The 25,299-nt window shown below is 42.3% G+C and overlaps 1 protein-coding gene across 1 annotated transcript in view; it reads left to right on the top strand.

Moving 5' to 3' along the window:
- The window catches only part of grin2bb (glutamate receptor, ionotropic, N-methyl D-aspartate 2B-b), a gene marked incomplete at its 3' end in the record, with an annotated part of 128,597 nt that overhangs the window by 72,475 nt on the left and 30,823 nt on the right, over window positions 1-25,299 (top strand). Inside the window, exons 5-10 of the mRNA XM_080722205.1 lie at window positions 7,327-7,441; window positions 7,987-8,195; window positions 9,251-9,422; window positions 13,468-13,621; window positions 21,193-21,318; window positions 24,947-25,176. Coding sequence (XP_080578331.1) covers window positions 7,327-7,441; window positions 7,987-8,195; window positions 9,251-9,422; window positions 13,468-13,621; window positions 21,193-21,318; window positions 24,947-25,176 — 1,006 coding nt within the window. The remainder of the gene's footprint in view (window positions 1-7,326; window positions 7,442-7,986; window positions 8,196-9,250; window positions 9,423-13,467; window positions 13,622-21,192; window positions 21,319-24,946; window positions 25,177-25,299) is intronic.

Below are 25,299 nucleotides of genomic sequence, written 5' to 3'. Positions count from 1 at the left end.
GTTTTTCCTTGGCCTCTAGGGAATGCGCTTACAAAGTTTGAAACTGATCGATGGAGTTATAGGTAAAACCACAAATCGGCCTGTTATAGCGCCACCATGAGGCTGATTTCAAAAATTTGAAGTGGCATTTCTTCTTCGACCTAGTGGGAACGTGTGTGCGCGATTTCATGATAATTGCACTTTGCGTTTGGGATTTGAGGCATTTTGTTCCAAATGGCTCAATCCTACAAACTTTGGAAGCCAATCTTAGCCAATCAGGATGGAATATGAAAAATCGGACAAATCCGTGTCGATCACATGACTGTCGAGATACTGCCTACCGATTTGTAGGATTTTTGGACAAAATCTGTAAGAGTAGTGCACAGAAATGTGTCTTGCGAACATCGGCCACTAGGTGGCGCTAGAAAAAGCCCATTTGAAATATTTAAGGCAGAGGTTCTAGATTGGCATCCAGGGAATGTGTGTGCTCACTTTGGCAGCGACCGGGCCAACGGCGACTGAGATTAGCTGCACACAAACTGCGAGGACACACGCACGCACGCACGGACGGACGGACGGACACACGGACGGACGGAGGGGAAAACATATTCTCCCCCATGCCTTCGGCTGGTGGAGACAACAAGGCAAGGAATCTATAGCTCTAATTATAGCTAGATTCTTTACCAATTGTGGGTTCCAAACAAAATATTTCACAACTCATAGTGAAGGCCCTACAGTTTCTATTTTCAGAAATTCAGAAGTGATGTGAACCCCAAATGCCGTACTACAGCAACATGAAAGCTCTATGGTTTGGGGGTCTTTTATAAACCTCGGGGGTCTTTGATAAGCGAGTGCCTCACAGCTCCATGTGATCTGGGCCAATCAGGACTGGTGCTGAGACGGGGACATCACACACAGATACCTGTGGAGTCTTGAGAGATGAACACTGGCCTCAAGCAGAAACCCTCCCATCACATTCACAGTGTGAGCAAGGCTTAACAATGCCATTGGCCATCTGCACCGCATGCACCTGCAAAGATTGTTTCCATTAGCTGTTCTAAACGGCACCTGAACAGTCTTTAACATAAAACCCTATGGCTTTAACATAAAACCCTATGGCTTTAACATAAAACCCTATGGCGTCCCTATTCTGGGTTGAGCGTTCGATGAAAATAGAAGATCTACATGCTCTCAACCCAATGGTCACATAGCAGCGAGTGCGCTTGTAGGTCGGCTATTTTTGGCAAAGAGATTTGTTTCAGAGGGAAAAACGGAGCAGACTAAAGGATAGAGCCCTGAGGGAGCCCTAGCCTGGACAACTATATATCGTCGTTGTCAAGTGGAAACGTGGTATGTCCAAAAGTGTTTGTTTTGTATTTATCATTTTAAAAATTATTTAAACTAATGAAAACAGCCGATCTACAAGCACACAACGCCTCGCACCGCGAGGCGTTGTGTGCTTGTAGACCTGCTGTTTTCACTACTTTTGTGCGACGGCCTTGTATGATGAAGCAGGGCTTTGCTTTGTGAAAAAATGTACAAATTTGAAACTTGGAGTTTCTGCCCGACAGTGACGATATACAGGTTACGAGGTTAAGCTACTAACACAAACATTATCAATGTGTACACAATGTGGTGGTTTTGTGCCTTGACATCCAAAGAGATATCCAAGACAATTACACCACACCATTGTGACTGAAATCCGCTTAGAATTTAAAATCTAAGTGAATTAAATGACTATTAATGAAAGTAATTAAGTGACTACTATAATTAAAGTATGAATGTGCAAGCAGTTGAGCAACGATATTAAAGCACACCTGAGCTCACTGTGACACAAGTCAAGTGTGTGCCTCCAGGGGCGTCACACCAAATTCTGGGCCCTGGGTACAAGGATTCACTGCGGGCCCCCCATGAATGTTAACTATTGAAAAACAGCAGATATACAAGCTCACAGCGCGGCAACGAGTGCCGCGCTGCGAGCTTGTAGATCTGCTATTTTTGAAAAATCGTGAAAATGTGTGCCAAGAAACCTATGTTTCCATGTCAGTGATGCTCAAACTTTTTCATGTGAAGGACCCCCCATCTCAAAATATTTAGTTCCAGGGACCCCCCAGAAGCAAAATTTGAGTTACAAATGTTCACTTAAAAAATACATATATTCAAAGATTTGCGCACATTTTCACGACTTTTCAAAAATAGCAGGTCTACAAGCTCGCAGCGCGGCACTCGGTGCCGCGCTGTGAGCTTGTATATCTGCTATTTTTCAATAGTTAAAGTTACTAGGGTCCCTCCACCTTGGGCCCTGGTAACTCAGTCCCACTTTCCTACCCCTTGTGACGCCCCTGGCCAGAAGCATATGAAGGCTGTCTTTTACAGTATCCTGACAATTTCTCTTTGGAATCAGTCACATCAGAACAATAGAAGACACCTAACAGATTGATATTGATAATGTATGCTTATGATATTATTTCAGTTCTTATTGTCATAGATTGATTATTCTATGGTGTAATCTCGCACAACTTTGACTAGAAATTATTAAAAGCTTTAATAGTGAAACCCAATCATCATCAATCTGTATTTTTGGAGCGGTGAAAGCGCTCCCAATAGACAGGTATGTCTGTGGCTGGCTATGTGGCTATGTGGCTGGCTATGTGGCTATGTGTCTGGCTATGTCCGTAGCCTGGCAATACCTTGAGTGGCCACACATGTTAAAGGAGGGGCGCTGTTGTGCAGGCACACACACACACACACACACACACACACACACACACACACACACACACACACACACACACACAGTATAGCTGCTCAGATTCACCGCTCCACTTCGAACCGAGGTTTGATTTTTTAAATACAGATAGAATACAGTGACATCACAGCAGTCATCTCACTGCCATCATCAAAAATGTCATGAATGAATTCATACATTCACAAAACCTCATGAAGATCAAATCTACACGTCATTAGCGGAATGAAAAATGCAATCACGCACACGCACGATGCATTGAACGTGCAAGCGAGCAGCACATATAACAGATGTCTATTAGTGCACTGTTCCGATAGAGTGCACATTCCAATAAGGTGAAGGGCCATGAAATGACATATGAAATATTGATAGGCCTAAATGATGAATACAAATTAAAATGAAATGTGTCATTTTAATGAAATCACAGAACAATTTGCTATATTAATAAGCAGATAATCACAAAGACGTTGAATGAAACACACACACACACAAAATTATTTGTACTCAATACCAATAATAAAAGTTGTCCATAAACTGATGAGTGCATTATTATTAGATAGTGATGCAGCAAGAGTAGACGGCGAGAGAGCCTGGTTGAATGAGGGAGCGAAGGGGGCATTTAAGGAGCACACACACACACACACACACACACACACACACACACACACACACACACACACACACACACACACACACACACACACACACACACACACACACACACACACACACACACACACACACACACACACACACACACACACAAATATTATTATTATTACTATTATTGTTATTATTTTATTATTATTATTTTTGTGAGACTGCAAGATTGAGGTGAGGGGAATGACAGAACAAGATTGAGACTGTTTTGGGGAAGGGGAAAAAATCTAAAACCTCTTTCAAATAGGGAGTCTAGGAAAAAGGAGGTGTTGGCAGGCTGCCGAACAATGCTTTGAGAGAGAGTGAGCAAGATGAAAAAAACAAGGGAAAGCAGGGCTTTCCGATTCAACTTCAGCTAATTGAAAGAGATGTTTTATTTAGAATGGACTGCTGTAAGTGCACAGCATGCAGAGACACACAGCAGTAATGAGATAGGAAGGAGGAGGAGGAGGTGGTGGTGGTGGTGGTGGTGTTTTGGAGGCAGAAAGACAAGGACATGCACTGAATGAGGAAATGGAAATGGGAAAAAAGGCGAATAGAAAGTTGAAGACAAAGGGAGAGGTTTTCTGGCTTGAAATAGAAAACACAAAGGTAACCAATGGAAGCGTTCTTTGAAAGCAGAACGCTCGCCCATCGCTCGCAGAAGGCAGGTTTAACCAAGGCTTTATGTGTGCCAGGTCCCCCTTTATTAGTGACGCATCGCCCTTGATTTGTTACTGCGCTGAGGAAGGCTCTGGCAACGAGAAAGTATAAATGAGACTTTTACAGTGATTCTCAACCTGTGGTCCGCAAAGGTATTGCATTTATGATATTAATATAACGTTAATATATAAAAAGGAATAATGTAAAAAATATATATGATTGATTGATTGATTGATTGATTGATTGATTGATTGATTAAAAACTTTATTAGAAGTTTGCATAGGAATTGTACAGGCGAGGTTCAGATACAAGGTCTACTAAAAGGATTTAAACCCCAAGAAAGCGCAATGGATAGTTTGCATTGGGGTCCTTTTGTACTCAATTCATTAAAACATTAAATGACAGACAGATAAACACAGTACTAGACATCAGCAGACATCACCAGTAAGACTCCCTAATCGGGAGATAAGCGACCGTCAGGTCGCAGCGTGATTTTAGGGCAAAATGTGTAGGAGCAGTGAACACAATCAGAGCAAAAACACAATCAGAAAAACAAATAATAATTGATATTTACAGTAAAAGGGTCAGGGGAGGTAAGGACTGTAAGTGACTTTTCAGAAGTAAATATCCCTTTTTCGTTTCCTTCATAGTTTTTATTGTTATTTTAAATGATTAAAGAACAACAAATATCTCTTTTGGGCCTTGAGCTAAAATGTTTGTGAACCACTGGTATCTAAGCAACGCTTTACAGACGGTGTGGACTGGCACGCCAGAGAAACAAACGTTCACTATCCATTTCAAGACAAAAACAATTATCATGTGGTATGTTAAACTTACAACCCTGCATTGAATATTAGCACAGGGATTTGAGGGTCAATTCACCTGCACAAACAGGCACGCACGCACGCGCACACACACACGCGCGCACGCACACACACACACACACACACACACACACACACACACACACACACACACACACACACACATATGCGCACACACACACACACACACACACTCGTGAAAGACACAAGCAGATTCACGCATGCATAATAGAAAGGGGGAAATGCAGATCTCATGCAGATCCACACGGCCATGCAGCGGACTCTCCTGTGGCCATATAAGGACATTGGCTTTATTATTGCTTGTGTCTCTGTCCAGGGAAATGTGCTAGTTGGGTTCTTCTGTTTCTGTGATGGGGAAACGGAATGCTGTGTGTGTGTGTGCATGCGTGCGTGCGTGCGTGCGTGCGTGCGTGCGTGCGTGTATATGCGTGTGCGTGTGTGTTCCTGGCCCCTGGGGGTCACCACCAGCTTCCGTTGCTTCAAATTCTCTACCTCTACCAAAATAAAGGGAATAGTAAGCACACACTGACACACACACACACACACACACACACACACACACACACACACACACACACACACACACACACACACACACACACACAGACATTAAGACACAGCGACCCCACGGTAGAGTCCCAAGTGTGTGCCTTAAGGATGATGGAGTGCCAGCTCTGGGTCTGACAGAGCCCTGTGGGGATTGAAATATTCATGGAGCTGTTGTGTTATTGTTATCTGGGTCCTGGTGGTGGTGGGGTCGTACATGCAGCCGCGCGCGCTACAACCTCGCCTTGTATTTAAAACACACACAGACACGGGTAGAGACAAGCTGCGAGGAACACATCTTAATAAGTCAACGTCTTTTCACCAGCGATAGCGGGGGAGGTTGTGTTATGTTATCTCTTTCTACTTACTGTAGTGTTCACCTCCTCCAAATGTAAAAATAGTATTTATTCATAGAGAATATGTGGGATGTACAGTAAAACGAGCAAATGGTTTTTATGAAGGCAATGATGTACAATGTGAGATTGACGTGAGCCTTTTTAGATCTAGATAGCGATTGTGTGTTCACAGGCCCAAATGTATGTCAGCGCACACACACACACACACACACACACACACACACACACACACACACACACACACACACACACAGTTCCCACGTTTTCAATTAGCTGTGGATTCATTAATGAATTAACTTAGACCAATGTTTCTACGGTTACATTTCTGTAATATGTAATAAAAAATATATGATTCATTCAGTGGAAGAGAAGCAGAAAGATGTTTGTCACCAGCAGCACAATACAAAAATATGGACTCTCTCCTTTCTAGTTCCCATACACAGCCAGTAGGGGTCATCCCTATGCTCCCTGGGTTGTATGTTCCCAGGGGTTACTGTTAGGGTTAGGCCTAGGTAAGTGGGGAACATAGAACCGGGGGAACACAACAAAACAAAAGAAAGGAAAGGAAAGGTTGTACCCTAACTCTTGTTAACCCTAGGTTTGGTGACACCCAGAAGTTGAGGCCATCGTCACATACAGTACAGGAGCCACTCACCCATACAAATGACGGCGAAAAGACATTCACAGAACAAGACACCACACAGGAATACACATAAGATGACCCTAGGGTCATACAGCAGTAACAATTAATGTCTTTGCTTCAGGATGGTTATGGGTTCAATTAAGACTAGTGTCTCTTTTCCAGTACTAGAACTAAGTGAACTGTGCCGTGCCATGAAATGTATTTCAGTTTTCGTTGTTTGCCATTCGCCACGGCTTGGTTTCAGATAAGGTTCCCAGAATCTAATTTGGGCCCGCTCACTGCCCAGGAGGTAGGGTGCCCCTTATTTGAATTTCAGGAGGTTGGCATCCCTATCAAAGAATTTCATGTGTTCTAGTGCAGGGGTTTTCAAAGTGGGTGACAGGGCACCCTGGGGTGCCGTGATGCCAGTCCAGGGGTGCCGCAAGATAATTTGATAATATTTGGAATTCATCAATATCACTACATCAATATCACTTCACTATGCTTAGTAAAACAGACCTGATTTGCACTGTACTTGATGAGTTCTTTTTCCATCTGCGACAACTCTCTTCACCAAAAATAGCCGATCTACAAGCTCACAACGCGGACGCGTTGTGAGCTTGTAGATCTGCTATTTTTGGTGAACCTTCCCTCCAGAATAGTAAGTGGTTAAACGTCAAGTATAACGTTATTTTCAGTCAGTTCTGATGGAAACGGATATTTCTCCAATAGGATGTAAGATTCAAAAAATGAACAGTGTATGGTAATTTGCAGGGTGCCGTGGATGAAAAAGTTATTTACAGGGGTGCCCTGAGTCAAAAATAAAACCCTTCTAGTGGTTGTCTTTGTCCATTTTCTCTATTTGGTGTAAAACAAACAATGTACTGTATAGGTGGCTAAATCTGTCTCCCACCTGTTTCCTCTTCTCAGGTATCTAATGAACGTGACGTTTGAAGGGCGTAACCTGTCATTTAGTGAGGACGGCTACCAGATGTATCCCAAACTGGTCATCATTCTGCTGGACAAGGACAGGCGATGGGACAGGGTGAATATGTTCTGTTCTGTTCTGATCTGTTCTGTTTAGCCTGCAGAATGGCAATTATTTGAGATAATAGTACAATAGTTTTTTTTGAATAATCGCCATAATCGACATAATCATTTTAGTGTTAAACATGTGAATATATTTTGATTAAAAAAAAGAACAAAAAAATGTGGAAGTAGGTCACAAGGTCACAACGTTCTGGGCTTGTACATCTACTTTTTTTTTTTTCAAAGTAATTAGCCTAAATATGTGTGTTATTAGTCATATCTGTCCTGTGCAACTTTTGGTTAAGAAGCCTAAAAGACAAAAATAAATGTAATTTTTATTCATAATGTTCTGGTGTTCAACAAAGCAATTAGGCCTATTTGATTAATTTCACTTGACAATGAATTAATCGTCAAGTAAAATGTAATAATCTTGACAGCCCCCGTTCCGTTCCGTTCCGTTCTAGGTCTATCCGTCTAAGTATCAGTTAACCTACACAGCACGGCATGTCACTCAGCAGCCCACACAGTCATCACTAACAGTCACCTCTCTCTCTGCTACAGGTGGGCAAGTGGGAGCGGCGCTCGTTGACAATGAGGTACCATGTGTGGCCTCGCTTTGAGCTGTACTCTGACGCCGGGGAGCGGGAGGACGACCACCTGTCCATCGTCACACTGGAGGAGGCGCCGTTTGTCATCGTGGAGGACGTGGACCCGCTCAGCGGGACCTGCATGAGGAACACCGTGCCCTGCCGCAAGCAGCTGAAAATACTGTGAGATTATGTGGATGCTTTATTAAAGATAGATAGATAGATAGATAGATAGATAGATAGATATGTGTATATACTGTATACCGGTACATACAGTAGGCCTACATAATTTATACATGAGAAAGAGAAAGAGACAGACAGGCAGACAGAGACAGAGATATACTTTACTACTGTATTATATAGATGTAAATATGTAAAATAATTGATCCAGGAGCAATACTGAACAACTAAAAAAACGTACCCATTGTAACCCTGAATATTTATCAGTGGAACATTCCCTTACTCATATACAGTAAGGCAGATGAAAATATTACTTAAAAACAGTTTCAACTCGAAACAGAGGATTGTTTTACTGGGTATTGTACTGCTTGTTGTAACATACATCTTTTTAGTAACTGCTTTGCTCTCTTTTATCTTCTTTCATTTTCTTCTCTCTCCTAGTATTTACACTTTCCAGTCTTTCTGCTCTATTGCTACTATCCTATCACCCCCTCCTCCCTCTTTGTTTCTCTAATGGGTGTGTTTATTTTAATGATCAATCAATCAATCAATCAATCAATCAATCGATTGTGTTCTGGCTTGGATCAATGGAAGTAACATACTTTAAGTTGCTATTCGTCAATCTTTTAGGTTTGTCAGGTTTTACAGAACAAACACCATGACATTTTCTTTTTATTATCTTGAGTCCCACTCCCAGCCCACAGGTTGGGAATCGCTGGCTTACAGTAACTGGAACCTCCTGAGGGATTACTGCCTTATTTTGTTCATTTTTGGTTTATTGACTGATGGTCTTTCAGCCCATTTTAACTAAAATCTCTCTCTCTCTCTCTCTCTCTCTCTCTCTCTCTCTCTCTCTCTCTCTCTCTCTCTCTCTGTCTCTCTCTGTATAAAACAACTCAATGTGCTGATGTGTGTTTTTTTCCAGCTTCTCTTTCTTCTAGTTTCATTTTAATTTCGGGTGGTGTCCTCAAACCTGGTTGTTGAGAAGTGTTGCTCTGTTTCATTACCCTCCTCTTCTCTGCCCCTTGAACCCCTTCCCCCCCAATCCACGCTGTCAGCAACCAGACTGGAGACTCTGGCATTTACATCAAACGCTGCTGTAAGGGCTTCTGTATCGACATCCTGAAAAAGATCGCCAAGCAGGTCAAGTTCACCTATGACCTCTACCTGGTTACCAATGGAAAACACGGCAAGAAGATTAACGGCACATGGAACGGCATGGTCGGAGAGGTGAGGACTAAAACCTGGTGGTACTTCGTCGACCTGCAATACGCCAGCCACACTACAAGCCCAGAGCATGACACAGAGGCAACACATTGTGGGCTTGTAGGTCTGCTATTTTTGTTGCATGTCACCAGAGCATAAATTAGGCTTTACACCCTCTTTCTTGCTCTTTTTAAATCTGCTATTTTCAGCATGCAACACCATCGCAAAACGAAATGTAAATTAGGCATCTTTCTCTCTCTGTCTCTCTGTCACACACATTCATATTCACGTTCACAACACTTATTTTCCCTCATCCAGGCCTCAGGGAAAGCTGTGATCCACTCACTTTAGTTTGTTAAAGCCTGAGGAGAAGGACAATCAGCAGCCTCTTAATCAGAGAGAGGAGAGAGAGAGAGAGAGAGAGAGAGAGAGAGAGAGAGAGACAGACAGACAGAGAGAGAGAGAGAGACACAGAGAGAGAGAGAGAGAGAGAGAGAGAGAGAGAGACAGACAGACAGACAGACAGAGAGAGAGAGAGAGAGAGAGAGAGAGAGACACACAGAGAGAGAGAGAGACACAGAGAGAGAGAGAGAGAGAGAGAGAGAGAGACAGACAGACAGACAGACAGACAGACAGAGAGAGACAGAGCGAGAGAGGGGGGGGGGGGTAGAATGCAGCCTCAGGGATGGACCCGCTTATCTCCTGTACACATACTGTACTACACGTTAGCAGTGCTGGACAAAGTACTCAACCCCAGTACTAGAGTCAAAGTGTAAATACTCCTGGTCAAATGTTGCTCAACTACAAGTGAAAGTTGCTCAGTAAAATGTTTACTTGAGTTAAAGTACTGGAGTAGGCTGCTTAACTTAGCCTGACACTCCTGAATTTTCATTTAGTTTCACTCCATTATTCAGTCTGAAATTCCTTCCTACTGCAGCTGTTTCTGGGATGGGTGTTGCCAAAGTGGCAGTCTTCTGCGATTGGTTCACCGCCTGATCAATCACAACAGTAGCAAAGCAGATGACGTTGTTGTTAAGCGACCCTTATTGGTGTTGTTATGTGGCTGGTTAACCTGTTGCTACTTGCTAATCAAAGAAACTGGCAGAATAGGAGTGCTACTTTGCTAATCAAAGAAACTGGCAGAATAGGAGTGCTGCTAACTAGTAATCAAACACAGTAAAACATGTCTGCTACTGATGTTTCAGTAGCAGACATACGATACGATCGCATGTTACCGCTGTGGGCGATGCAGCGTTTGTTTATGTTTGGGAATGTGCGGTACGGTCCGGCGCTGCGTTATTGTCTCCACCAGCCGAAGGCATGGGGGAGAGTATGTTTTCCCCTCCGTCCGTCCGTCCGTCCGTCCGTCCGTCCGTCCGTCCGTCCGTCCGTGCGTCCGTCCGTCCATTACCAGCTAATCTCCGGCGCCGTTGGCCCGGCCGCTGCCAAACTGTGCAGTGTGCACACACACTCCCTGGATACCAATTCAGAACCTCTGCCCCACATTTTTCACATGGCCCTGTTTTAGCGCCACCAGGAGGCCGTTGTTTGCAAAACTAACTATTGCCAGATTTTGTCCAAAAATCACGCAAATCGGTAGACATTGTCTCTACAGTCATGTGATCGACATGGATCTGTCCGATTTTCCATATTCCATCCTGATTGGCTAAAACTGGCTTCCAAAGTTAGCAGGATTGGTCAGTTTTGAATAAAATGCCTGAAATCATGAACGCAGTATGCGATTTTGGTAAAATTGTGCATGCACATTTGGGTATAGCTTTGTGTGACTACTGTCATGGCAGAGGCAGACCCCTGAACAGTGTTTGTCCCAAATTGTATGCAGATTGGAGCAACAGTGTGCCTGGGGCCCCCAGGTCCCCTGATGTGACTGTTGTCATGGCAGACCCCCGAACAGCGTTTATTCCAAATGTGGTAGGGATTGGAGCAAGCCTGTGGCCCCCGGGGGTCCCTAACGTGGCCCCTGGTGTGACTATTGTCTTGCCAGACTCCTGAACAGCGTTTGTGCCAAGTTTGGTGTGGTGTGAAATATACTATGTATATTATAATATGTACAGTATTCAAGTACGTAGTAAGTAACTGTACAACATTACACACACTAGCAGAATGCTTCCATTACACATTGATGCGATGCAGAGCACATTACTTCATTATTAACTTAAGCAGACATTTCCTGGTTAAAATGTGAAATCAAATGCGAAATGATTTGGAATATGGTTCAGCCATGTCCGAAATATCTATCAGTGAGCAAATGGATATTACATGCATGTGTGGGTGCCAGCACACTGTACTGTATGTCCCTATCTAAACATATAATGATTTAATTTTAATAGGGGAGAAGGAACGATAGAGAGGGACACACAATGGAAGATAATGAATGATTGAGAGAGAGAGAGAGAGACAGAGAGAGAGAGAGAGAACATTGAGCAATCCTGCTCACTGCTATACATCAGAATCTGAATCAGCTTTTTGTCATATCACAAGTTTACAGGTGTAAAGAATGAGTGATTTTCTTCCATCCCCTGTGAACTGAGTCACTTTCAAATATTGCCCACTGCCTCAGGCGGCAGGTCTAAATATACCTGCAAAGACTCACAGAAAGGGGGCTAAGCTTTGAAAAAGAAGCGAGAGAGAGAGAGAGAGAGAGAGAGAGAGAGAGAGAGAGGCTATCAACAGACCTACTCTACAGACCAGCCAGTACCCATGCAGTGTAAAAACGATAACAGTTTATTAACACTCTTCATAGATACACATTTATTGATCCAGAGGGATATTCTGATGTCATAGCAGCAGCACCACAGTAGAGCGCCTGTCAGACGGACGGCGTTTGACACGCCCTCGTAATTCATTTTCAACTGAGCGGCGGATGATTATTTGAGACGCACAGAGTTCATGCACGCGCTCGCCGGCGGCAAGAGCTGGATCGTGGTCAGCTTTAGGTAGGATAGAATAGAAACACAGCTTAGGAAAGAAACAGTAAAAAATAGGTAGTAATTAAGGTAACCTAAGACCATCTACTGTATACATGGTCTGAGTGGATTAGCAGTGTATGAACCATCAAAAATGATTTCAGTTTACCCAGCATAAATACTGTTCGAGCATAGTAACCCAGTGTACAAGCTATTCCAGTTCAGCAACAAGTCCAGCTTAGTTACCCAGTGTACAAGTTATTTCAGTTTATTAACCCTTTGTGCAACCTTATCACAGTGTTTGTGGTTCCTGGTGGAACCAACCCAGTTAAAGCGAAGCAAGTTTTTTTTTTCTTTTTTAGCTATTCTTGCTTTTTATTTGACCTTTTAAAGTCTTCTATAGCAGTGGTTCTCAACCTGTGGGTCGGGACTCCCAGGGGGGTCCCCAAATTATTTTGGGGGGTCCCCAGATGATTAACTTAATGTGCAACGTTGTTTTATCACTCAACAGTAAACAAACCAACATACAGTTTAAGTGTATGAGGGTATCTGCACATCTCTAAAGTGACAATTTAAGGACTTTTTGATACCTCTAAATTGACAAATTAAACAATGGCCAAATTGTCAAATATTAGAGACTGTAATTGTGAAAATAGCCGATCTACATGATCACAATGCCTCGCAACACAAGGCGTTGGTTGTGAGCATGTAGATCTGCTATTTTCACAACCAACCGCGTTATACAAAATGTTATGCCTCAACTCTTAGTGCTCGTCAGGGTGGGGGGGACCCTAGTTAAAATATGATTATTTTGGGGGTTGCGGCCTGAAAAGGTTGAGAACCATGCACTGTTCTATAGAACTCTTCCCACATTTAACAATGTCCAGTCTGTTTTTCTACTGGTGTCTTATGAACAAGCAAATGTCATTGACCCCCATTTATCTCTCTCTCTCTCTCTCTCTCTCTCTCTCTCTCTCTCTCTCTCTCTCACTCTCTCTCTCTCTCTCTCTCTCTCTCTCTCTCTCTCTCTCTCTCTCTCTCTCTCTCTCTTTCTTTCTCTCACTCTCTCTCTCTCTCTCTCTCTCTCTCTCTCTCTCTCTCTCTCTCTCTCTCTCTCTCTCTCTCTCTCTGGTTGGCTCCAGGTGGTGTTGAAGAATGCTCACATGGCGGTGGGTTCACTTACCATCAATGAGGAGCGGTCAGAGGTCATTGACTTCTCGGTACCTTTCATTGAGACGGGCATCAGTGTCATGGTCTCCCGTAGCAACGGAACTGTGTCACCCTCTGCCTTTCTCGGTGAGGAGACAAGCGCACCTGGTGCTTTTGGAAGAGGTCCCAGTGATGATGTACACACTCAAGTAGGATTTGATAGAAATAGAATTGTCTGTAGATGACGTAAATGGTTTTTCGAAACATAAAAAAAAAGGAAATATGATTTGACACCTGCACCGTTGTTAGAGGACGAGTCAGGAATTATACTGAGCTCATTAAATTCATTTGCATGTCAATAATTTTTGTATTGAATGATATTTAATGGTGGTTGGTAGTACATCTATTTCATCTTTCATTTCACCACAGGTGTCACCCTGAGACTGATGTCTGATTTTCAAGTGAGCAGAGGTGGAAAAAGTGCTCAAATGTTTTACTAAAGTAAAAGTATCAATACTGCACTATAGAAATAGTCTGTTACAAGTAAAGGTCCTGAATTCAAAAGTGCAAACGTATTGGCATCTAAATGGTAGTAAAAATACAATGTTACAATCAAGTAAAGCACAAATAAATACAATAAGTAACAGCACACGGCCAAAACAGCTAATTATGGCTATCAAATTAGCCATTTTTTTTAATGATGTCATGTACCCCCATGTTAAATGACCCAATCAAAATATTGTATTGTAGTTACTGTACTGAAAGTAGCCAATCGCTGGAGCCAGTTTTCACGCCAACATGCCCATGCCCTAACTGACCGTGTCAGTTAGTAGTGAATCCACCTGGGCATGTCGGCCCCGCCTCCTTTTCAGACTGTTTGAAGGAACACCACGTGACCTACTGTATCATAATGTTAAATTTCGGCCGGTGTCGCCACTCCTTTAAGTAAATGTACTTAGTAATTTTCCACCACTGCTCCACACACAGAGCATGTCGTTCCTAACACCCTAATACAGGCGTCCATACAGATGTGCCGTATTCAAACAAAGGCTAATCAGGTGTGAATAGGGTTGGAAACTGTGGCTTTTCAGGGGAATTGCAGGGAAATATCAGGAAGTGTGAAGTTCTGAAACGGCACATCTGTATGCTGTCTGTGAATCAGGATGTGCCCAATGTACGCCCGACCCCGGTCTGTGGGTCGAAGTGTCCATTAGCAAGACACTTAACCCCTAACTGCTTCCTCCCGAGCGTTGCACTAATAGCGATCCCTGTTCCTACTAATTTGAGTGGGCAAATGCAGAAGACAGTTTTCGAGCATGTGCAAATATACAGTGACAAAAATACCCTAAGGGAGTGGGGCCTGGGGACCACATTATTACAGTTCATTACAATGCCATTGCCACAAGAGTCACCACCACATTGTCATCTAGTATCCACAAGCTCAGGATCTCAGGGGCATGTCATATATCTTGTGGCAATGACATAACTGAACTGCACCAGTATGGGCTTATTTACTACCAGGTCACTTCTGCTCTGTGATTGACAACACTGAAATGGCCAACTCCAATGTCAAAGGCGAGAGAAGAGTCAATATCGAACCTTCTATATAGCCTTTTGAAGATACTAAAACATTCGCTTTTTATTTCACAACAACTGTCATGTGACAGGAAAAATATATTCATATTTCACATAAAATACAGTCGGTTACAGTTAAAGCGGGTCCATACTTACTTAATCCTCTTCGTTCCCGGTGGAACATAAGGCTGTGACGATCTGCTTCCATCTGGTTCTATCCTGTGCAGCATGTTGTGCAGCATGGGTCCATAACCCTAGCGGGTCCATAACTAACGCAAACCTTTTCATCCATTGTCACCAGTGTTCAGAAATGCAGGACACTTCTGACCACTGGTGAGCTGTTATGAAAACATACAACAGCAAACCACAACTCATATCCGTAAATGTAAAGCATTGAACAATACATGACTGTGTGAATGAAACCATAAATACAGATGCCGTCAGCAGAAATGATAGAAGGTGCAATTTCGCTTTCAGTTTCCTTACACGTCGTTGATGAATGTTGACTCCAGTAATTCCGACAGTTAGCAATTATCATTACTCAGCCTGATAAATGTTATGTGACGTCACAGGGCTGAGATGTTACTGGCAGAATGCTAATTATGCCCCCTGAATTATGTATTAAGTGGGCAGAGTGGGAAATGAAATGACTGAATGAGAGAACACAGCTGACCTGTCAATTTAAAGCTGCAATCCGTAAATTATTAATTTTTAATATTCTTTATTTAGGGACAGTCATTATAACTTTACATCATTTTCATTTCACAGTTTTTCTATTGTCTGTAAAGTTTGTACTTTTCTTTTAAACACACAAATCAAAACACAACAACAACAACAACATAAAGTAAATAAAATGAAATAAAATCTAGTCCAATTATTGTTCCATAACATAGATTTCATTTACCAAATCTATCCATTCATTTATGGTGGGGGCCTCAGGGAGCAACCAGTGCCTTGCAGTGTTGATTTTGTCGACTAAAACTATGACGAAAAATGTATGTTGTCTAAGTTTTTTTCACTGACGAAAACTAAATAAAAACTAAACTATGATAACTAAAACTGAGACTAAATATATTGACAAATTCGTCAACAAAATAAAAACTAGGCTAAAATGTTAGGGAGGGACTAGTGGAGAAGACAGTCATTTTATGTTTGGTTGCTCTCAGGTGTTGCATGCTGAAAATAGCAGATCTACAAGCTCACAACGTGTCGCACTCGCACACAAGCTCACAACACAACGCAGCGCGACGCGTTGTGAGCTTGTAGATCGGCTATTTTCAGCACGCAACCAAGTGTAAAATCAGCCATTACGATGCCATCAATGCCTGCCAAAATACATCTTATGATATTTAGTCGACTAAATTATGACTAAAACAAAGGACATTTGATTCAAAAGACTATGACTAAAACTAAATGTGCTGTCAAAAACAACACTGGTGCCTTGTCAAAACCTTTCTGCAGGCTGATATTAGAACACCAAATAGGTATTCCTCAGATCTGCCTGTCTGGAAATGTGGATGCCCCAACAACAACAGGCCACCAGGGGCAAATCTGCACCCAATATTGTATTTATTGATCTGTGAAATTCTGTCCAGAAAGTCTTTATCGCTGGACACTCCCAAAATATATGCCAATGGTTAGCTTCCCGAGACCCACACCGTCTCCAGCATGTTGCCTCCCCCTCAGAGAAATGAGCCTTCTGTTTAGGTCAGGGGTCTTCAACGTTTTCAGACCAAGGACCCCTTAGTTGAGAGAGAGAGATGAAGCAGGGACCCCCACAACCTTATCCTAGATTTCATATAGTTTCATTGTTTGACGGCACAATCATCAGTGTATTTAGGATTCATGTCAGTTCCAGATATTTAACCACTTGAACTGTCAATGCTTAGTAAACTTGACCTTTCACTCTGTACTTAGTCAGCTCTTTTCCCCCTCTACACCAAAGCTCTTTGCCAAAAATAGCCGATCTACAAGCTCACAATGCCTTTTTTGGCTCAAGTTCTCAGAATATGGACGTTAGGGTTCAAGTGGTTAATATAAAAAAGGTGAAAAATGTTTCTATCAAATAAAGAGTTGAAGGACCCCCTGTAGTAACTCTGAGGACCCCCTGGGGGTCCCGGACCCCCTGTTGATGACCCCTGGTTTACGTGTAATAAAAAAATCTATTCCCTCCAGACATGTGAATTAGTACAATTCCATTGAAATGTACAGATCTCAGACCATTCATCACTTGAAATAACGAGATCACCTTCCCCTCATAAATCCGCAATAAAAACTAGAGATGACACCCTTATCTAGATAGTTTTGGTATGCATCAATAAATAATCTCACTATAAGGCCACCTAAGTCTGTTTTGTTTTTAATATTATGATCAAAGTGATTGCGAATCTGTAAGTATCTGTAAAAATCGGATCTGTCAAGATTATATTGATTTTTTTAAACTTTCAAAGCTCTTAAGCTGTCCCCCCTTCGTAAGTGAATACAATGTTGTGATTCCTTTTGGAATCCAGGATTTGAATGAATCTATTGTATATTGTGTTTGGTGTGAAGTTTGGATCATAGGCGCACCACTGAATTATCTTATATTGTCTAATTTATATTCATCTTTGACCATCTTCCAGATCTTTAATTGGGTTTTAATCCATGGATTTGGTATATTTTCCAAAGTTCTTCCTAAATTCCTATGACAACATTGCACGAATTGGGCAATTCTTCATAACAGAAAGTTCAATATTTTTCCATTTGGCTTGGAACAGTGGATAGCATAGATTAGTTAAGGATTTAATTTGGGCTGCATAAAAGTAATCTTTGAAGTTGGGTAATGCCATTCCTCCATCTTCTTTTGGTAATTTTAATGTTTTAAATAACATTTTATTTGAACCAATCTGTAAGCCAGAGTGTCTATACAGTATAAATAGCACATTTCTTACAAAAATATCAGAACTTCTATCTATCTGTTCCACGGACTATGAGAGAACCCTTATTGCTGGCGATACAAATCTACATGTAGACATTGTTACAGATCTTATGGCTATGAGTTTTGTACAATTATTGCATTCCCTTGATTTTGTTCAGCATGTTACCGGGCCAACCCACAATCAAGGCCACACTCTTGATCTTGTGATCTCTAAAGGGCTAAATATTTCTATGGACAGAATCATCGCTAAGCCTGACCTATCAGACCATTATTTACTGTGTTTTAATATGACTGTCTCCGATTTAGAAAGAAATAATAGAGAATATACTATAAAAAGGAGATTTTTCGGATCTTCTTCAGCAGAAGAGTTTGCTTGCCATTTTGCATGTTCACCCCCTCTTCCTGATATTAACTCAGTAAATGATATGGTTCACCGTTTTAATCTTAACTTAGAGTCAGCTCTGGATATAGTAGCTCCTATGAAAACTCCAAAGTGACACCCTGGATAAACGATCATATACGTTCACTCAAAAAACAATGCCGCAGAGCAGAGCGAGCTTGGAGAAAAAATAAACTAACTATCCACCTACAGATTTTTAAGTCTTCAACAGCCGCCTACAATAAAGCCATGCGTCTGGCTAGGCAGGCCTATTTTTCCGGAATCATTAATGACAATAAGAACAATGCTAGGGTCTTATTCTCTACCATTGAACGCCTTTTAAACCCTCCCCAGTCCTACAAGCAGTCACTCCTTGCCTCTAAAGCAAAGTGTAATGAGTTTGCATCCTTCTTTGACAACAAAATTGAGAACATTCGAGCTGGTATTCTGAATAATACTGTCACAAATGCAAATGCGGTTAATGGTGCCATGTGTAAAAGTGTCGATAAATCTAGGGGGAGCCTAGTATCATTTTGTGCAATTGATGAAGAGGAACTTCGTAAAACCATATCGCAAATGACATCATCTTCTTGCTCGCTGGATGCAATACCCACGCCGTTTCTCAAAGAGGTTGTAGACTGTGTTATTGAAGATATCCTAAAAATAGTAAATAGCTCTATACAATCAGGTGTCTTTCCAGACTCACTGAAAACGGCTGTAGTTAAACCCTTACTCAAGAAACCCAACCTTGACCCGTCCGTGCTGGGTAATTATAGACCCATCTCTAATTTACCTTTTCTGGGCAAGGTCCTTGAAAAAATTATCTTTCATCAATTGGATGTGTTTCTGCAGAACAATAAGGTGCACAACAAATTCCAATCCGGCTTCAGGAAAGGACACAGCACAGAAACTGCACTTGTAAAAGTTATTAATGATCTTAGGGTGGCTGCTGACAACAAAGATGTGTCCGTTCTCCTACTGCTGGACCTAACGGCGGCTTTTGACACAATCGACCATACAATTCTAATACAACGTCTCGAACACTGGGTAGGACTGTCAGGCACAGCTCTGTCCTGGTTTTACTCTTACCTAACAGGCAGAAGCTACTTTGTTAATCTAGCTGACTTTGAGTCAAACAAACACAAGATCTGCTCTGGTATTCCACAGGGCTCAATTCTTGGACCTTTATTATTCTCCCTCTATATACTGCCGCTGGGAGAACTTATTTCCGCTCACGGTGTGAATTTCCATTTCTATGCTGATGACACCCAGTTGTACCTTTCGGTGGCTCCGGATGACCCCTGTGCTCTAGACCCATTGCTGACGTGCGTGTCTAGCATAAAATGCTGGATGAGTGAGAACTTTCTCAAGCTAAATGAGGACAAGACAGAAGTTCTCATAATTGGTTCTACTGCCCAAAGAGAATCAATAATAAGTAGACTTGGTAACCTGGCTAAAGAAAGTAACACCTCTGTAAAGAACCTGGGGGTGATCATTGATGCTGAATTAAATTTTAATACACACATTAATCATGTCACGAAGATTGCCTTCTTTCACCTTAGAAATATTGCACGAATTAGAGCTTATCTGTCGCTGAACGATGCAAAAACGCTGATCCACGCTTTCGTTTTCTCTCGGCTGGATTACTGCAACGCACTTCTCTCTGGTCTGCCAAAGAAAACAACTGACAGACTACAACTTGTTCAAAATGCGGCAGCCAGAGTTTTAACTAAAACTAAGATAAGAGAACATATTACTCCAGTCTTAGCGTCGCTACACTGGCTCCCGGTTGTTTTTAGGATTGATTTTAAAATACTTTTACTTGTTTATAAAGCTCTAAATGGTCTGGCACCTTCGTACCTCTATGACTGCCTGCATAGATATGTTCCAACCCGCCCACTCAGGTCCTCTGGTGCAGACCTACTTGAGGCGCCAACAATGAAATATAAAAAATATGGTGAAGCAGCTTTCTGCTTCTACGGACCGACAGCTTGGAATAAACTCCCACTACACCTAAGACAGGCAGCCTCTGTGGATAGCTTTAAAGCACAGCTCAAGACCTATTTCTTTACTCTTGCTTTTAGCTAAATTTTTAAATCCCTGTGCTGCTAATTGACGTCCGCACTGTTCTGAAATTGTTATTTCTCTGCTTAATTGTAATAATTTTAATTATTTATTTTTATTCTGTATTTTTTATTTTATTTTACTGTTTCTCTGTTAAGCACTTGTGCTTCATTTTCTGCTCTGTAAAGCGCTTTGAGCTGCATTTCATGTCATGAAAGGTGCTATACAAATAAAGTTTTATTATTATTATTATCTGGATGGAGGTGATCTCCCTGCTCTTCCACTGAGAAATATACACCTGTGTGGGGTTGGACACCTGCTGGTTGAAAAGTAATACTGCCTGAGGCTCATAATCCCCTGACTAGGCGGGGGTTCCCTCCCCTCTTGGCCTAGTGATGCATTTCCCACATTGGAACATTGGAGTTATTGCAGCTTTAAGTCTCATTTTTTTTCTTTTTCTTTTGAAAATGTACACTGGTTAATGTTTGCACTCAGATTCAATGCGGACTCATTCATAATTGCACATGCAAGAGCGCGCACTCACGCACACACGCGCGCGCGCGCGCACACACACACACACACACACACACACACACACACACACACACACACACACACACACACACACACACACACACACACACACACACACACACACACACACACACACACAAACGCACGCACGCGCGCACAGAATTAATCATTTTGATTAATTCTGTTTATAAATCTCTCCTCTCTTTGCATTCTATTCTACTCTCTTAATCTCCTCTCTGTGTGTTTCAGAGCCCTTCAGTGCTGATGTCTGGGTGATGATGTTTGTGATGCTGCTGATTGTGTCGGCTGTGGCGGTGTTTGTGTTTGAATACTTCAGCCCGGTGGGCTACAACCGCTGTCTGGCCGACGGACGAGGTGAGACAAACACAGGGGCGTCACAAGGGCGGGGAAAGTGGGACTGAGTTACTAGGGCCCAAGGTGGAGGGGCCTGGAATTATTTTATACTTTACCTATTGAAAAATAGCAGATATACAAGCTGCGATCTACAGCTGCAAGCCTGTAGATCTGCTATTTTTGAAAAGTCGTGAAAATGTGTACAAATCTTTGAATATAGGCTATGTCTTTTTTTAAGCGAACATTTGTAACTCAAATTCTGCTTCTGGAGGGTCCCTGGAACTAATAAATGTTTTGAGATGCGGGTCCGTGGCCAAATACATAACATTTTGGGGGTCCTTCACATGAAAAGGTTTGAGCACCACTGACAGATAGAAACATAGGTTTTTCAAAAATAGCAGATCTACAAGCTCGCAGCGCGGTGCCGCGCTGTGAGCTTGTATATCTGCAATTTTTTAATAGTTAAAGCACAAAATAACACAGTAGGAATCCTACCCAGGGCCCAGATTTGGTGAGACAACCCTGGACAAACACATCTTACTCAAGCACATTGACTAAAAGCAGTCGTTGCATGGCGGACAGAAACATTGTTTCTCTACATTTAAACATTTTGTATTTTGTTTTTCGTAAACAAATCCCTATACCTAGTCATACAAGAGTGTTGCGCTAATATTGGCGGATACAACCGATTTACAACCTCACAACGGACCACGATGCGACGCATAGTGAGCTTGTGTCAGTGGGTTTGAAAAGTAATTAGAAGAGCTGGTGATTAAATAATATCTACGTACAATGGGTCCATTGGAACACAGGTTCTGTTTTCCATTTCCTGAAAGGTGACACTTTTGGACGGTTTCCACCCGACGCAATGAAACAGATCTCTTGGTACAGTAAAACCATCTTGGTACATCCACTGTTTGTTTGTTAAAAACAAACAAAAACAACCATCAACTCTATGTGTTAGTCCCTTTGGAGTATAACTGCCACTGAAGTGGCTGGACTGTCTTCCTAAAAGATTAAGAGCTCTTATCTTCATTTGCGATCACTTAAGCCCCTTTGCTAATGAACTGGATCACTGACAAGAACTTCTGGCTGATGTTAAGAGTTCTTAGAAACACTCTGTGAACAAAGGCTTAGGCCTAATTCCACAGTATGATGATGTCGACTGCATCGTGCAATGGCGTATATACATTAAAGTACCCCTCCACTCAAAAATATGTATTTCTTTGTTGTTGTTTCAGCAAGGCTTTTGTGGGGAAAACAGACAAATTATTATTCAATTAATCATTATTAACTTTATTATATACATCGTAAAACATGTCTGGGAGAGAATCTTTAAACTTGTTTATACAAGTCCAGCTTTCGTCATTGCTTCCCTCCCTTCCAAATAAAAAAATGTTCCTCATCACGTATACTTTCGAGGAAGTAGCTGAATGCACTTAAGCAGATGACAATAGATTGCATCTTTGATGCGATCTATTGTGTCAAACTTTAATCACATCTGGCAGGGTCCCTCCAAAGTCCAAAGCGGAGGTTCTTTTTCTTAATATCTATTTTTTAAGATTTTATTTTAGTTAGGTTTTTTTGACTATTTTAGTTAGGCTCCATTTGACTGTTAGGATTAATTATTGTTGCTGTCGTGTGGCAACCTTATATATCCAAAACAATAGTATAAAAAATATATCTATCTATCAATGTGTCACATTGTGACAGGTTGTGAGCTTATAGATCTGATATTTTTACTACTTTTGTGATAAGCTGAGTAGGGTATTAATTTACAAAACTAAAACCTCAAAAGTTGAAATATGGAGATACATGGTGTCTGCCTGACAGCTACCGGTATGTCAAATATGTCAACCCCCACAGCTCTAGTTGATTCAAATCAAAGGACTATTAAATTCCCGTTCACAGATAGAGTGAAATATAATGATTATTAGAGAAGAGTGATAGTGGGTTATGAGTCATACTGTAGCTTTTCCTGAATAATGTTACCATAATTCATAGTAAAATGGGGTTTTATGTTCAAGGCATGTGTGATGACTTCCCAGGTTATGTAAGCCTGTGGCTTTATAACTGCAGCTCCAGCTGTAGCATAATTGTAGCCTGTTGTGAGCCCATCCGCCTCCTCCTGCCCATCGTCCTTTGATAATACAGTAGCTACAGTCACTAGTGTTTTGTCCTGCTGTCATTGAAAAGGTTGGAGCAGAGGTTTGGTTTGGGACCAGTGGGGAATCCCCACTCCACCCCCGGTCATTCATTTTTATGGTACATTATGTTTTGTCCCTGCTCACAACAATGTGTTGTGACTGTGAGATTGTAGATAGATTTATTATGACCGTAGGTCACAGATTATTATATGTGAATGGTCACAGCTTGTCCGTATGTGTGTATCTGTGTATCTCTGTCTGTCACGCCTGACACTGTGGTTCTATGGGTTTGTCGCTCTGACATCATGCTCGTCACTGCGATGTTAGGGGAACCACTCTTAACAGAATGGGTTTGCCGCTCTGACATCACGCTCTGGCTTCACTGTGATGTCACACTAACGGAATCCCTTTTATGCCCATATATGGAGTTCCCTGATGTCGTCAATATTAAGCCCATATCTAACAGGACTTCATATGGGAATGCCTATATATGGAGGCCACATCGGCCACATACCACACTAACAGAATCCATATATGGCCAAGACAGATGGCCATGGCAGCCCATATCTGTGTGGCTGGTTCTACAGACAGGGATCTCCATGTATGGGCATAAAAGGGTATGATATCAGATGTATATATGTTACAGTATGTTTGGGTAACTCAGGACGTTCATTGTAAGAGCGCTTGTTTTGTCGTTCACCACACACCAATCACCACCAGATGGCGACGACAGCCATTCACTAGTGAAGGCGCTGACGTCACTCGTTTGCGACTCTCTTTCTTTATTTACTAGCCTAGCTCGGCAGTGTTTAGCCATTAGCCATTAGCCATTAGCCATTAGCTCCATTGTAGTCACTTGGACAGGGCGTTTATCGTGGGCTTGCCCAGGCCTTACGGCCTGGGCATAAATATAACGATTGCATTCACCACGGCTTCGTAACTCGCGCGGCACTCCGCCGGCCGCGCGGCCCTGGCCCGCTCTTCACGACCACTCGCGCCTGCGGCGCTCGGGGGCGAAGAGCAGGACCAAGGTCCGCTGGCCTTCGCGCCGCTTGCAATGTCGTGGACAATCGAGCGGCTCCGCCTGGAGGACGTTGTTGTGGGCGACCGCTTGTTCCGCCCCGTGCCGCACGGCGAGTGCTCCGTTTCTCGACCGTACTGTTTCTCTAACAAACCGTGACATATATATTGTTAAGAAACCTATATGTGTTGTTAAGAAACCTATATGTGTATGAATGCTTACAATAACAGTGTTATAAACAAATTGCATTACGTATGTCTATGTTTACAGTATAATGCATTAAGAGATATGGGATTCATAGAAAGTGTTATGTCTTTGAGCATATCCTTTTCTACTCCTCCCCCCACCCCCCACCTCTGTTTTTGTCTGTGTGTCTGTCTCTCTCTGTCTCTCTCTGTCTCTTTCTGTCTGTCTGTCTGTCTGTCTGTCTGTCTTTGTGTCTCTCTCTCTCTCTCTCTCTCTCTCTCTCTCTCCCCTCCAGAGCCGGGCGGTCCATCGTTCACCATCGGCAAGGCAGTGTGGCTGCTGTGGGGCCTGGTGTTCAACAACTCTGTGCCGGTGCAGAACCCTAAAGGGACCACCAGTAAGATCATGGTGTCGGTGTGGGCCTTCTTCGCCGTCATCTTCCTGGCCTCCTACACAGCCAACCTGGCTGCCTTCATGATCCAGGAGGAATACGTGGACCAGGTGTCTGGCCTGTCAGACAAAAAGGTGTGAACATCACAGGGACTGGATGTGTTAGGTATATCGTCATTGTCGGTGAAAACCTTGTATGTCCAGAACCGTTCGTTTTTTTTTTTTGCATTTATCATTTTAAAAACGGTTTAAACTAGT

Source organism: Nannobrachium achirus (assembly GCF_963921795.1).
Source record: "Nannobrachium achirus genome assembly, chromosome: 3".
In the NCBI taxonomy this organism is placed as follows: Eukaryota; Metazoa; Chordata; class Actinopteri; order Myctophiformes; family Myctophidae; genus Nannobrachium; species Nannobrachium achirus.
The sequence above is the reverse complement of the archived record's forward strand: the minus strand, read 5'-3'. Positions and strand labels throughout refer to the sequence as shown.